The following is a 15,014-nucleotide window of genomic DNA, read 5'->3' as shown; positions in this document are numbered from 1 at the left end:
AACTCAGATACAGTTTGACACATTGAACTCTGGTGGTGTTGTGGTCTATTACGCTAGCTACTGGCCAACTGGGTGTATACACTGATGTACTTAGCTGTGTCTGGGGTATGGCCAAAGCCCTGCAACTGATTGATGCCCTGTTTTACAAAGAATTTTGCTCTCAGACTTATGATATGGAAGGTAGGAGATGAGTCAGCATTCATTCAAAAAGAGTTGCAGGAGGTTCCTAAAGAAACCTGAAACAATAATTACACAATAAACAGTCTAAAGTGAACTGCATGCACCAATATGTTAAGGTAAGTTCTCTTTTCATGTTTAAAAAAAGATGTTTTATCACATGTTCCCAAGAACCTCATACTTACAGTAAAGAAAGGAGCATCATGATACGGGCTGCTTCTCTGTAACTAGTATAGTACAGGGTGTCTCAAAAGTAAGGAAATGCCCATATAAAATAAAAAATAGTTGGGTAGACGGTGATTCTGTTTAAGTCCCAAGCTCTGGGGAAGGGGGAACCTGTTAAGCCACGTCACCAACATGGCAACCATCTTCCATGCCTCTATCTTGGATTCAGCTTCAGTTTTTCACATGGGAAGGTAGGTGTGTGACACTTCAAATTGGTAGAGAATTTCACCAAACAGTGATGTGCTTTATGTTGCTGTAACATTATTAGTTCTCGTGTTCAAAAAGCTGAGACAAAAAAGTTAAACACTGAGACACCCTGCTCATTAAAAGCCTTCAAAGAAAACATAAATGGAGTAATAGTAATAAAAAAAAAAGTCATAGTAAGTGCAAAAGCCATTTTGAAATCCATCACGTCAAGAAATCCATCATATTTTATACCATATGTGGCTTATTGTAGGAACAGTGGAATCCTAGTAGTTAGAGCTTTGGGCTATCAATTGAAAGGTTGGGAGTTTGAATCCGGGCTCTGCCATGCTGCCACTGTTGGGCCCTTGAGCAAGGCCCTTAACCCTCTTAGCTTCAGAAGCACCGTACAATGGCTGACCCTGTGCTCTGACCCCAGCTTCCAAACAAGCTGGATACACGAAGAATGAATTTTGTTGTACAGTACACCTGTATATGTATATATGACAAATAAAGGCATTCAATCATTCTAAAAGCCACATGAAATCTAGCATGTCAAGAAATCCATCATATTTTATACTTTATGTGGCCTAAATGTGATTAGGAAAGGTTTAATTTAGTATGATTTTGCATAAGATATTATTTATGTTGAACATAAATCAGATTTTAAATTATATCAGATTGGAGCTGCTTGTTAGATGCTTCAAATCAAACACGAGAAATTAATGAATTAACTCAGAACGAGTTGGTATGACTTCAGGCTTGAGTACGTGGCAATTTTGAACCAATCAGATAATCCGCTTGGCCATAAGTGGACCAATAATATCCTTGCACAGGGCGCGTAGGTAGAGGCGGGACTATACTGTATATTAATTTGATTGGTCAATGCTCCTGTTTTCCACAGGAAGGGTCTCTAAAGTTAACAGTTTACATCCGCATCTTTCAGCAACGCAACACCGGTGTGCAGAAAGTGAACTGAATATTGGTAAGTTTATCAGCTGCTCTAGGTCATTTCTTAATTTTAATCATCTGCATGTTGCTTTTATGTTTAATTTTATGTAATTGTGTGAGTAAATTCTGTATAGGCAGCTAAACAGCAGCGGGGGAGAATTTGAAAGCTTAAATATCGCTCTGTAGCTTGTTATTAACAATAACAGTGTTCCGTACATCACGTCACTGAATTGTTTTTGTTTGTTTTGTCAAATCCAAAACACGTAGCTACAGAAGTGTGTAAGATTGGTAAAATGTCCTAAATAACGGTGAAATTACGTTGGATACATTAAACACTGTTACTTTTAATTCACTTTATGGCCAAAAGTATTTGGACATCTGTCCTAATGGTTGACCTCTAGTGACCTCACCTACTGCTAACAGGTGTATAAACTTCATTTTATTAAATATACTGTATGCACGTAATCCTGTGGCGTCAGTTTAGGGATGTTCCAACACGACTCAAGCATAAAAAAGCAAGGTTATAAATGCTCTTTTGACCAAATGGGCTCAAATTCCTACAGACACACTGCCAAATCATGGGAATCCTTGTTTTTAAAGCTGTTGGATAATTGCAACTCATGTTTTAGATGGTTTTTTCCTCATAACTTTTCTCATCCTAAATTATCTCTGTCCCAGCATTTTTTGAGTCTTTGCATTGTTGGTTTTTTTAATATACAGATCAAAGTGGATTTACAAATCATACACATACTGTTGCAGCCATACATTAAGTTTTGTACATACATTATATGACTAAACGTTTGACAAAATGAGCATGAATTCTACTGCAAAAATTTGTGGAAAGCTATTTCAGTAGAGTGGAAACTTCATATAATAGCTCTATGAATTAATTTATGTTCAGATAACCACATACATTTGCCGGTATAGTGTATGTTTATACTACACAGTGTATTGACAAATGTGGGGGTGGTGCTCGGGTGGCACAGCGATAAAGTATGCTTGCCCACCAGGGGGTTTAAATCAGCGGCGTGGGACAGACATGATAGGCTAGTGTCCGTTTGGGGGGGGTCACTAAGAGTGTGTGTGTTTATCATGACAAGTTGTACATACCATGGGAACTTGGAATGTTTTTGTCAATATACTTTGAAGTAGGGCTGGGCGATATATAGAGATTTTATAAAATATCGATATATTTTCATACGCGATATAAGATAAGACAATATCGCATATATCGATATAGATGTTGCGTTCCAGTTAGATCAGACAGTTCGTCTTTCTCTTCTCCCAGTTTGTCTCTGCACATGTTCACCTGCCCCGCCCCTCTCCCTCACTGCCCCGCCCCTCTCCCTCACCTGCCCCGCCCCTCTCCCTCACTGCCCCGCCCCTCTCCCTCACCTGCCCCGCCCCTCTCCCTCACTGAACACAACTCGCCCCTCCCCACCGCTTCACCAGTAATTCCTGCAGGCAGCGATAGCATGGAGACGGATAAAGACGTGACAGAAGCTATCGAGGAGGAGCTGCTTACTAAAATGAAAAATAATGACTAATTTTGGAATTATTTGAAGACGGTTCGAATTCAAAGTGTCAGATGAGCAGCAGAATAATGTATTCTGTAGAGAACGCCGAAAACAAGTCCAGACAAAAGGTTCCAGCTCCGTGTACCTTCATTCGTTTTTCACTTCAAATCCCAAAGTTAAAAAACAAGAAAACGAGTCGTTATTTGTTTTAAAAACCAACACAAGCGCATGCACGCGCTGACATGCACGTATTTACTTCACATTAAGTGTTGAGAAAGTAATAATAACGTAACGGTGCGTCTCCTGTTGTTCTGACTCTTGTGTTTGTATATGTGATGTGCATATATTTGCTCTATCTGTAAATGCAAATATTATGGGGAGTGATTTCTGTACTGGATGTTGTACGTGGTTGTTTATACTGGACGATCGCCCGACGTCCGACACGTCATTTATTTATTTATCTTCTATTATAGTATTTCTTGTTGTCGGCCAATAAACAACCAAACATTATTAAATTGCATGAACTAACTCTGCAGTAAACAAGGAGCAAACAGCAATTAAACAACAAATAAAGCTGTTAAATAATAATAAAGTGCATGAAGAAGAACGCTGATTAAAATGCATTAAATGTTGTAATAGTTACACAGTAACATGAACGATTAGTTCTGCCTGTATTACAGAACTGAGTTCTATACAGTAAAAGAAAATATTAATGTAAATGTTTGTTGTGGCGACATATACATAAAATAATGTTTAAAGTCCAAACATGGGGGGGTGGGGGGTTAACGAGGGGTTTACTTTAACGGGGTTTTACTTTTAATGTCACACAAGCTCAGCCGGAAACCGTGTCATTCCGACATCTTCCCTACACACTCGCTCCCTGCGCCCTATCGTACACTTAACATTTTTAAAGGGCCAGACAATATATTTGTAATTCACATTACACAACAGGAGATGCCTTAGAAAACAACTTTTTTTTTTCTTAGAATAGCTCTTTTTTTTTTTTAAGGAAAAATAATTCTTGTGTGAAGCTTCCCCAGCATGAATATTAATAAAAGTGCCTGTAAAAAAATTGGAACATGTAGCTTTGTCTCAGAAGTGTCTTTTTGTTATTACCTTATGGGATAAAAAAATATCGAGATATATATCGTATATCGCCATTCAGAAAAAAATATCGAGATATAATTTTTGATCCATATCGCCCAGCCCTACTTTGAAGCCCATGCGGTAATACCTATCACAAACATGTAATGACTTTTGATGCTGTGTTGTCTGAGGGTTTGATAGTTATGGCCATTTAGTAAGGGTTTTCAACCTTGTCCTTTGACCTAAACACAGATTTGATTTTTTTAATCTTTTGAAGATATTATACATTGTATATGGTGAACTGGCAAAATAAATCTGTAGTTGCATGTTAAGGAATGTTGTTCTTAAACTTTTGGAAGACTTTGATTATACATTTTTGACAAATCTTGCTTATAGAGGACTAGGTTTTTTCTGAATAATTTTTTAAAGGCATGGCTTGCAACCAATGTTTTATTTTGCTTCAATACTATTTGTCAGGGTTACATATGTCACCTACTATACAGTGGGGCCAAAAAGTATTTAGTCAGCCACTGATTGTGCAAGTTCTCCTACTTAGAAAGATGAGAGAGGTCTGTAATTTTCATCATAGGTACACTTCAACTATGAGAGACAAAATGAGAAGAAAAAAAATCCAGGAAATCACATTGTAGGATTTTAAAATAATTTATTTGTAAATTATGGTGGAAAATAAGTATTTGCTCACCCACAAACAAGCAAGATTTCTGGCTCTCACAGACCTGTAACTTCTTCTTTAAGAAGCTCTTCTGTCCTCCACTCGTTATCTGTATTAATGGCACCTGTTTGACCTCGTTATCTGTATAAGAGACACCTGTCCACAGCCTCAAACAGTCAGACTCCAAACTCAACCATGGCCAAGACCAAAGAGCTGTCGAAGAACACCAGGAAGAAAATTGTAGACCTGCACCAGGCTGGGAAGAGTGAATCTACAATAGGCAAGCAGGTTGGTGTGAATAAATCAACTGTGGGAGCAATTGTAAGAAAATGGAAGACATACAAGACCATTGATAATCTCCCTCGATCTGGGGCCCCACGCAAGATCTCATCCCGTGGGGTCAAAATGATCATGAGAACGGTGAGCAAAAATCCCAGAACTACACGGAGGGACCTGATGAATGACCTGCAGAGAGCTGGGACCAAAGTAACAAAGGCTACCATCAGTAACACACTACGCCGAGAGGGACTCAAATCCTGCAGTGCCAGGCGTGTCCCCCTGCTTAAGCCAGTACATGTCCAGGCCCGTCTGAAGTTTGCCAGAGAGCATATGGATGATCCAGAAGAGGATTGGGAGAATATCATGTGGTCAGATGAAACCAAAATGGAACTTTTTGGTAAAAACTCAACTCATCGTGTTTGGAGGAAGAAGAATGCTGAGTTGCATCCCAAGAACACCATACGTACTGTGAAGCATGGGGGTGGAAACATCATGCTTTGGGGCTGTTTTTCTGCAAAGGGGACAGGACGACTGATCCGTGTTAAGGGAAGAATGAACGGGGCCATGTATCGTGAGATTTTAAGCCAAAACCTCCTTCCATCAGTGAGAGCATTGAAGATGGAACGTGGCTGGGTCTTCCAGCATGACGATGATCCCAAACACACTGCTCGGGCAATGAAGGAGTGGCTCCGTAAAAAGCATTTCAAGGTCCTGGAGTGGCCTAGCCAGTCTCCAGACCTCAACCCCATAGAAAATTTGTGGAGGGAGTTGAAAGTCTGTGTTGCCCAGCGACAGACCCAAAACATCACTGCTCTAGTGGAGATCTGCATGGAGGAATGGGCCAAAATACCAGCTACAGTGTGTGCAAACCTGGTGAAGACTTACAGGAAACGTTTGACCTCTGTCATTGCCAACAAAGGTTATGTTAAAAAGTATTGAGTTGAACTTTTGTTATTGACCAAATACTTATTTTCCACCATAATTTACAAATAAATTCTTTAAAAATCCTACGATGTGATTTCCTGGATTTTTTTTTTCATTTTGTCTCTCATAGTTGAAGTGTACCTATGATGAAAATTACAGACCTCTCTCATCTTTCTAAGTAGGAGAACTTGCACAATCAGTGGCTGACTAAATACTTTTTGGCCCCACTGTACATATAAACATACAGTTCCTGACTGTAGCCCTGTCGCTCTGTACACTGTCACACCCTCCCCCATATTCCGCTTAATCAAAAGAGACCCAATAGGACCCCTGTGGTCTAATCATATCTGCTGCATTTAACACATGAAGTATGAGTAACTATCATTAGCCTGCCATTTAATATATTCCTGAATTAATACAAAATGGACCTTGCCATTCATATTTTTTGGTGGTGGTCCTAAAGCGTGTATAGCCATATCTTGATTGTTGGACAGTATAATTCTGTGCTTGTATGTTACACTGACCTATTGACATCACCAACTGTTTTTCTTATTTTCTAGATATTCTGTGGCTTGGATTTCAGAAAGGATGGAGCTGAGAACATTACTGCTGTGTATTGCACTGTGTGTGATTCATGCCTCTAGTAAACCAATGGAGAAGAAGGACCGTGTCCATCAGGAGGTTCCTCTCAGCAGCAAGGAGCATCATGATGATGAGAATTTTGATTATGACCATGAGGCTTTTCTCGGCCAGGAGGAGGCTAAGACATTTGACCAGCTAACTCCAGAGGAGAGCAAAGAGAGACTTGGGTATGAATACATTGTTCAACACAACATGATCAAGTATCAACACAAGTATCAAGTAGATTCACACTGTGTCCCACGCGTTCCTCCACTACTCATGCTGGTGTCTCAACTGGCAGTTACTGCTGTTGCAGCAGCAATAAGAAAAAATCCTGTCTGGACTTCCCTCCTTTTGACATGGTCAATTGTGTCTGAGGCACTGCTAAGACTATAATTTAAAACTCAGACACTATGATATAATTATAATAACAAAAATCTAGAATTGCTTTATTTGTCATATATACATATACACATGTACAGTAAAATTAAATGATTTTCTTACACATTCCAGCTTGTTTGGAAGTTGTTTGGCACCTCTGAAGCTCAGAGGGTTAAGGGCCTTGTCTAAGGGCCCAACAGTTACTGCATGTAGAGCTATCAAACCTAACGATTGCTAGCCCATGTCTGTATTAGACTGTGGCAACACCCCAGCATACCATTGTTTTTAATAATAAACAAATTAGCTAACATTTTGCCAAATTAGAAAGGGATGTGAAAGTGTGAAGGTGTGGTTTTGAACATTTTAAATGCCCTTAAAGTGTGGTCAGTGTCCAAAAGAGGCTGAGAACACACCGAGAGGCTGCACCATTTTTTGAAAAGCATAACATTTAATAAGTTTTTCTCTCTTTTCTCAGTATCATTGTTGATAAGATAGATGAGGACCATGATGGCTTTGTTACTGTTGAGGAGATGAAGAACTGGATCAAGCATGCTCAGAAGCGCTGGATCTACGACGATGTAGATCGGCAATGGCTGGCTCACGATCTCAATTCTGATGCTTTTGTGTCCTGGGAGGAGTACAAGAATGCTACATATGGCTACATTCTTGGTATGTGCATGTTCACAGATCGTGATGATGATGAGGACGAGAATGATGATGATGTGTTTGTGTGCAGATGATTCAGATCCAGAGGATGGGTTTAACTACAGGCAGATGATGACCAGAGATGAGAGACGCTTTAAAATGGCAGACGAAGATGGTGATTCGCTGGCAACTAAAGAAGAGTTCACAGCCTTCCTTCATCCAGAGGAGTATGATTATATGAAGGATACTGTAGTCTTGGTATGTCTGACAGACTAATTCAACCATACAGCCAGTTTGGATGAGGTTATATACAAGCCCAGATCAGAAAAAGTTGGGACAGTAGTGAAATTCAAATTTTAAAATGTATTTAATTTGTAATAAATGTATATTTATTTATTACTTTTATTCCATTGCATGAACCCAAGATATTTTATGTTTGGTCTGGTCAACTTCATTTCATTCGGTAATATACCTCCATTCCTGCATTTTAACCTTGTAACACATTCCAAAAAAAGTGGGATGGTAAAAAAAAAAAAAAAAATACCACTTTATAATGCTGCCATTCCTTCTTAAAACCAAGCACTGAAGTGTCACATTTTTCGTTTCAAAATTCTCCACACATTCTCTATTGGAGAGAAGTCAGGACTGCAGACAGGCCTTTCCAGTACCTGTACTCTCTTTTTTTTTTTCCGCAGCCATGCCTTTGTACTGTGTGCAGAATGTGGTTTTGCATTGTCTTGTTGAAAAATACATGGACGTCCCTGGAACAGATGCTGTCCTGAAGGCAGCATATGTTTTAAAATCTCAATGTATTTTTCTGCATGAATGCTGCCATCACAGAAGTGTAAATAAGCTTTGCCAAGGGAACGAAAACACCCCCACACCATAACAGACCCTGGCTTTTGGGCCTGTTACTGATAAACATATGGTCCTTTTCATTTTTGGTCTGGAGCACACATCATCCATTACTTTAAAAATAAGATCTGAAATACTGATTTGTCTGACCACAGTAGACATTTCCTCTGTGTGATGGTCCATCCTAGATGCCTCCAAGCCTAGAGAACTAAATATTGTTTCTGGACATGTTGTTTCTGTTAACATAAGGCTTCTTTTTTTACAGCAAAGTTTTAAGTAGGATTTGTGAATGTAACTCAGTATTGTAGTGCTTGATAAAGACTTGCCAAAGTGATCTCTTGTCCATGTGGTTATATCATCTATTGATGAATGACGGTTCTTAATGAATTGCCGTCTGAGGGATTGAAGATCACAAGTGTTTACATTAGGTCTAGACATTTATAGCTTTTGCTGGTGGTTGATGGTTTTACTTTCTCATGTATAGGAGACCATGGAGGACATTGATAAAAACGGAGATGGATTTATCGATCTAGATGAGTATATTGGTAAGTGCCCTGAAGGAGAACATTTCCTCACAAGTCCTCACAGTAGAGTTTCACTGTAGTAAAGTCTCACTTAACTCTCTTGTTTACGCAGGTGATATGTACAGTCAGAATGGAGACTCGAATGAGCCAGAGTGGGTGAAGACAGAGAGGGAGCAGTTCACAGAGTTCAGGGATAAAAACAAAGATGGGCGCATGGATAAAGAGGAAACGAAAGACTGGATTCTGCCGTCTGACTACGACCATGCAGAGGCTGAGGCCAAACATCTGGTTTATGAATCTGATTCAGATAAGGTGAGTTTTATTGATTTTTGTATTAAGAAAAATTCTTTGGTACCTACACATGAACCAGATTACTACTGGTTGTCAGTTGTCACACATGTAACCTTATTTAGCCTGTCTTTATGGAGCTGACCAGTGTAGGGAAAATGGGCAGGTTGTTTCACAGAGCGTAGTATTGATGCCACATGGCTCCAGGACCCTTCTTAAAATATTCAGAAATATTGGTGCTTTGATCTTCAACTCCAGTGTCATTTGCTGCTATGAGTCTGAGAGAAACAGCCCTGCAAAACCACAGTCAGAGTAAGTTTCCACTTTATTGTGGGAGGAGCAAATTTATATAGACTGAGATAACGTGTACGTGAGATTGTGAACCTATGTCCAAGCTTAGTGGATTTTTAATGAGAGCAGAGAACAAAGAGAATTATTTACAAACGGCACAGAACCAAGTTCATGGTTAGGAATGTTGAGACGGGTTCTGTAGTTAGCTATTATTGAAATGAGCACCGCTGTTGTAACACAGAGATCAGAGGAAAAGGACAAGTTACTGAAAAAGGAAAAGTTTTTGGACACCTTGATATTTTACATAACAGACCTGAAGGGTCTGGAGCAGAAGTGCAAATGGGAAAGTGATCTTAGAATCAGAAATTCTTTGGCATAAGTACAGTGGAACCTCGATTTAACTGACCTTTATTTAACAGATTTCGGATGTAACTGACAAAATCTGGAAAACCAAATATCTTGTCCGATTGTTTAAAAATTCCAGTGAGAAGTGTACCAAGACCAGTAGTTCAGTAATTGTCTGATAGGCGCACATCTTTGTCTTTACATGAGTTATAGGCTTTGTTTTGCAGGGAGGCTCGCTTTGTTCTCACCTTTTTCTCTGTGTTTTTAATGCTTAATTTTTGCAAGTTCTAGTGCTTAGTTGTGCACCAGCTAACCACCAGCAGTGCTTTAGACTAAGAATAATAGATACTCTGACTCCCCATTATACGATCACAGCAAAAAAAAAAAAAAACATCTTCTCCACCGCACAAGGTAAATGAAATTTCTCCCCAGTAGTACAGTACACCAATTTTAATATTTATTTACAGGTTTTACACTACATATTCACATATCTATTTGTGTTGTTCATTGTACTGTTCATCATGTGTGCATGTTTAACACTTTACGGACCAGTGCACCCACCCTTTTAGTCCATTAAATCGAGGTTTTTTCGAGTTATTTTTTTTGATGATACTTGATGCTGGTGTCTTAATGGATTCTTATGTTCTAATTGCAGGATGAACGACTGACTAAGCAAGAGATTGTGGATAAATACGACTTATTTGTTGGAAGTCAAGCAACAGATTTTGGAGAGGCCCTAGTAAGACATGATGAATTTTAAGCTCTGAACTGCTGCATATGAAGAAAAATTGACTATATTTATTTTATGATTCCTTGTATGGGATCGCAACCTTCCAACACTAAATGTTTACAGTAAGTTTTCTAGTTCTGGAAATAGAAATGATCCACTGTTAGTTAACTTTTATGTTAGATGTTTTACTTTTATTCCTAGTTAATAACTGCATAACTTACTGTGTATGGTAAATGTACTATTCATTAAGAGAGTTCATGTTTAAGCGTTTATATGAGTGTTTATATACTGTATACTGTATATGTATAGTATGTGGAAACCCCCTATAATTACTGAGCTCAGGTTATTCAGCCACTAATCAAGTATATAAAGTGAATATGTTTTTTAATTTTTGAAAAAAAATACTTCCTTCCTGTTGCTGTATGACCGTACCTCAGTGCACAAAGCGAGCTCCATAAAGACATTGTTTGACCAGTTTGGTGTTAGGAAACTCCTTCACATAGCCTTCACTTTAACCTCAATGGCTGTATGGACACGTTCCCTCAGACAAATAAGCAGCAGTAACTCAGTGGTTAAAGTGCTAGACTAGCAATTAAAAGGCTGCTGGTTCAAGCTCTACCACTGCCAGGTTGGCCCTTCAAACCCTTGAGCAAGGCCCTTAACCGTTCCATTGCTTGGATTGTATATGGTCACAGTAAGTTGCTTGTAGAAACAATGGAGCCAGTAATATTCGCAATAGGAGAGAGGGCTGTGGGACTCCATATTAATGGCAATGATTTAAGAATAGGATGTCCATTAAGCTGGTTAGTTTGACCACATAATCACTGTTTGAAAATTGTGGGGGTTTTTTAAGTATATGAAAGTGCTTCTCAACCTTTGAGTTAAGTATTGAGAATTACCATTTTATATATATGGAGTGCCTCCCATACCCATGACGACATGAATAAATGTTCTTTCTATTTGATGTGACCGTTATAGGTAACATGTTAACCAGCATGGGTGGGAATTTGATGGCAAGTATGTTGACCCCTCTTGTAATTATTTAGATATTTCAGCCAAGTACCTCTCAAATTTATGGCAGCTGTTTGGGGAAATTGACTCTGTTCCAGTGTTTACTAAAGGAAAGCGAGGTCCAATTTAAATAGTTGGTGTGCCGAGCCTTGACCTCAGCCCAATTAAAAACCTCTTGATGAAATGGAATATAGATTATAGGAATATAGGAATACAGATTCCCACAGAAAAGTGGAAGCTATAATAAAAATGGGAAGGTTTAACTCCATATCAATGACAATGCTTTTGGATTGGGATGTCCATGGTCATGGTCGGGTGTCCATATACCTTTGGCCATTGTGAATGTGTAAACAGTATTATTGAATTTATATGTCAAGGATTTTTTTTACTTTAGCTTTATATAGGAAAGTGGCATTCTGTGGAACTAGCACATCTTGTAGATTGTTTTTTTTAATCTTGGGGTGGGGGGAGGGATTTTTGTGGGGTGTTTACAATTTTGAGCCCTTTAAATTGACTGAAAAAGGTGAGAACAATGTGGATGTTGTACGAAACTATTATGTTTGGTAATGTTTGATGCATGTTGTAAAATCAGATGTAGGATTGTTAGTGAAAGTAATATTTTGAAAGTTGAAATTGCCTTGACACTACGGTAAACTATAGAGAATATTTTTATAAAAACTCATTGTTTGTATGCAAAATATACTTACTGATCACTTTATTAGGTACACATTTCAGCTACATTCATTCTTTACCTGTATTTAATGGGACATTCCTCCCCCTCATAGGACCCCTACTGACCAGCTGTTGTTTGAGTGGTGGACCGTTCATAGCACTGCAATGACACAAACATGGTAATGACACTGTTGTGTGTGCTGTATTAGGTGCAGCAGTGTTGTTGGCATTTAAACATCTTAATGTCAATGCTGGCGCAAGAATAGTGCTCCAGCCAAAAAAATTACAGTCAACAGCATCCTGTATCAGAAAGGGTCCACTAATAAAAGACTAGAGGATGATTAACAAACAGTGTGCATGAAAAAAAGAAAATGGTTAACCCACAACGAGTACTAACATGGTATGTGCTCTTAATAAACACACCCTACCATGCCCGTGACATTGCAGTGACTGGAATGGTCCACTACCCAAACAACATCTAGTCAGTGGATGTCCTATGTTTGTCTGTTTTTGACTGATAAATCAAAATGGTACAGGGTTGTGATGAACAGAGTAACAAGGGCAGTCAGTAAGTGTGTTCCAACAAATTCATCTATGGTAAGTGCAGCTTATAAAACAAGCAATGTATGTACATACCACATAGGTGTACCTAATAAAGTGCTTAGTGTAAGTGTGTACCAGCAATAACCACTACCATACCACACACAGTCCTGCAGTAATAGATTAATGCAGTAATGGAGATATTGGTCCTTGCACTTCACAATTTACTGATGTAAATTATGTGTTTGCTTTCCCCAAAGTGCCTTGTCTTCCTTTTTTTTTTTTTTTTTTTTTTTTTTTTTTTTTTTTGTCTGTATGGATGCTTGAACCCTAGCAGACCTCTCACTTTTGAATACCCTGTACATAGTGTTTGTTAAACATCACGTTGTACATTGTGTGTAGTCTGTCAGTGTAAATACAGAACAGGTTCTTCAGAGAAGCTTTTTACAATAAAATATGTCTAAAAGAATTCTGGTGGTTAAATGAACTGGCTTTAAAATGTTACCTACAGGATTGTGGAGGTGATCAGATGTACTGAAGCTATTAGTAAATTCAATGGTCTTTAGTCTCTGCTCTTCACCAGTCTTTAATGACATATCAGGGAGTGGATAAATGAGGAATATCTTTATGGTCCTGCTTTTTTACTGTTTTATCATGGTCCAGTGTTACAGGGAAAGCAGAAATACACCCTGAAAGAGTCACCAATCCATCACAGACAATCACACTCACGTATTTAGTCATTTAAACCTTGAGGAATTAAGAGCATCCAATTTACTTTCTATTGTTTTTTTTTTTTGTTTAAAGAACCTTGGAGCTAGTGCTCACAGTGGTCTATTACACTAGTTCAGCACCGCTGAGATCTGGGTTTTAATCTGTCTTGCTATCAGCCAGCTGGGCATAGACACAGACATGATTGACCCTGCAATGGATTGGCACCATGTCAAGGGTATTCCTGCCTTGTACCCACGGCCTGCCGCAACCCTGACTAGTATAAAGCAGTTGAAATGAATGAAGAACCAGGTGGCAATTCATGTAGACACATACGGCCACTCACAGACAGTGATTGAAGGCAAGGTTTGACCTGAAGAATCAGCTTCAGCACCGTACCACCATATGAATAACCGCAAATGAAACAGGAGCTGGAAGTAAATGTACTTAAAGTAAATAAATGAGAATTCCAAACACAGCTATCGGTGAGTTTTATCTGGGTGATTTTTAACAAGCAGTATGTAGCTTATAAAAAAGCTCTGACAATCAGCATTTTAATATGTAAGATTATAAATCCAAAAGTGGCAACTAATAGAGCTCTAGTAGGGTCAAACAGTGGGTGGCAAAATTGCAGATGTACAGGTTCTTCTAAAAAAATTAGCATATTGTGATAAAGTTCATTATTTTCCATAATGTAATGATAAAAATTAAACTTTCATATATTTTAGATTCATTGCACACCAACTGAAATATTTCAGGTCTTTTATTGTTTTAATACTGATGATTTTGGCATACAGCTCATGAAAACCCAAAATTCCTATCTCAAAAAATTAGCATATTTCATCCGACCAATAAAAGAAAAGTGTTTTTAATACAAAAAAAGTCAACCTTCAAATAATTATGTTCAGTTATGCACTCAATACTTGGTCGGAAATCCTTTTGCAGAAATGACTGCTTCAATGCGGCGTGGCATGGAGGCAATCAGCCTGTGGCACTGCTGAGGTGTTATGGAGGCCCAGGATGCTTCGATAGCGGCCTTAAGCTCATCCAGAGTGTTGGGTCTTGTGTCTCTCAACTTTCTCTTCACAATATCCCACAGATTCTCTATGGGGTTCAGGTCAGGAGAGTTGGCAGGCCAATTGAGCACAGTAATACCATGGTCAGTAAACCATTCACCAGTGGTTTTGGCACTGTGAGCAGGTGCCAGGTCGTGCTGAAAAATGAAATCTTCATCTCCATAAAGCTTTTCAGCAGATGGAAGCATGAAGTGCTCCAAAATCTCCTGATAGCTAGCTGCATTGACCCTGCCCTTGATAAAACACAGTGGACCAACACCAGCAGCTGACATGGCACCCCAGACCATCACTGACTGTGGGTACTTGACACTG

At 38.9% G+C, this 15,014-nt stretch overlaps 1 protein-coding gene across 1 annotated transcript; it reads left to right on the top strand.

Annotated features, from left to right (window-relative positions):
* Positions 1–1,527: 1,527 nt before the first annotated feature.
* calub (calumenin b) lies at positions 1,528–13,387 on the top strand. Its single transcript, XM_063005245.1, has 7 exons — positions 1,528–1,570; positions 6,576–6,824; positions 7,493–7,686; positions 7,754–7,920; positions 9,002–9,062; positions 9,154–9,353; positions 10,621–13,387. The coding sequence occupies exons 2-7, from the start codon at positions 6,604–6,606 to the stop codon at positions 10,723–10,725; spliced, it is 948 nt and encodes a 315-aa protein (XP_062861315.1). The 5' UTR covers positions 1,528–1,570; positions 6,576–6,603; the 3' UTR covers positions 10,726–13,387.
* Positions 13,388–15,014: the final 1,627 nt, after the last annotated feature.

Source organism: Trichomycterus rosablanca, chromosome 11, assembly GCF_030014385.1.
Source record: "Trichomycterus rosablanca isolate fTriRos1 chromosome 11, fTriRos1.hap1, whole genome shotgun sequence".
In the NCBI taxonomy this organism is placed as follows: Eukaryota; Metazoa; Chordata; class Actinopteri; order Siluriformes; family Trichomycteridae; genus Trichomycterus; species Trichomycterus rosablanca.
Note: the sequence above shows the minus strand (reverse complement) of the source record. Positions and strands in the feature narration are given on the sequence as shown.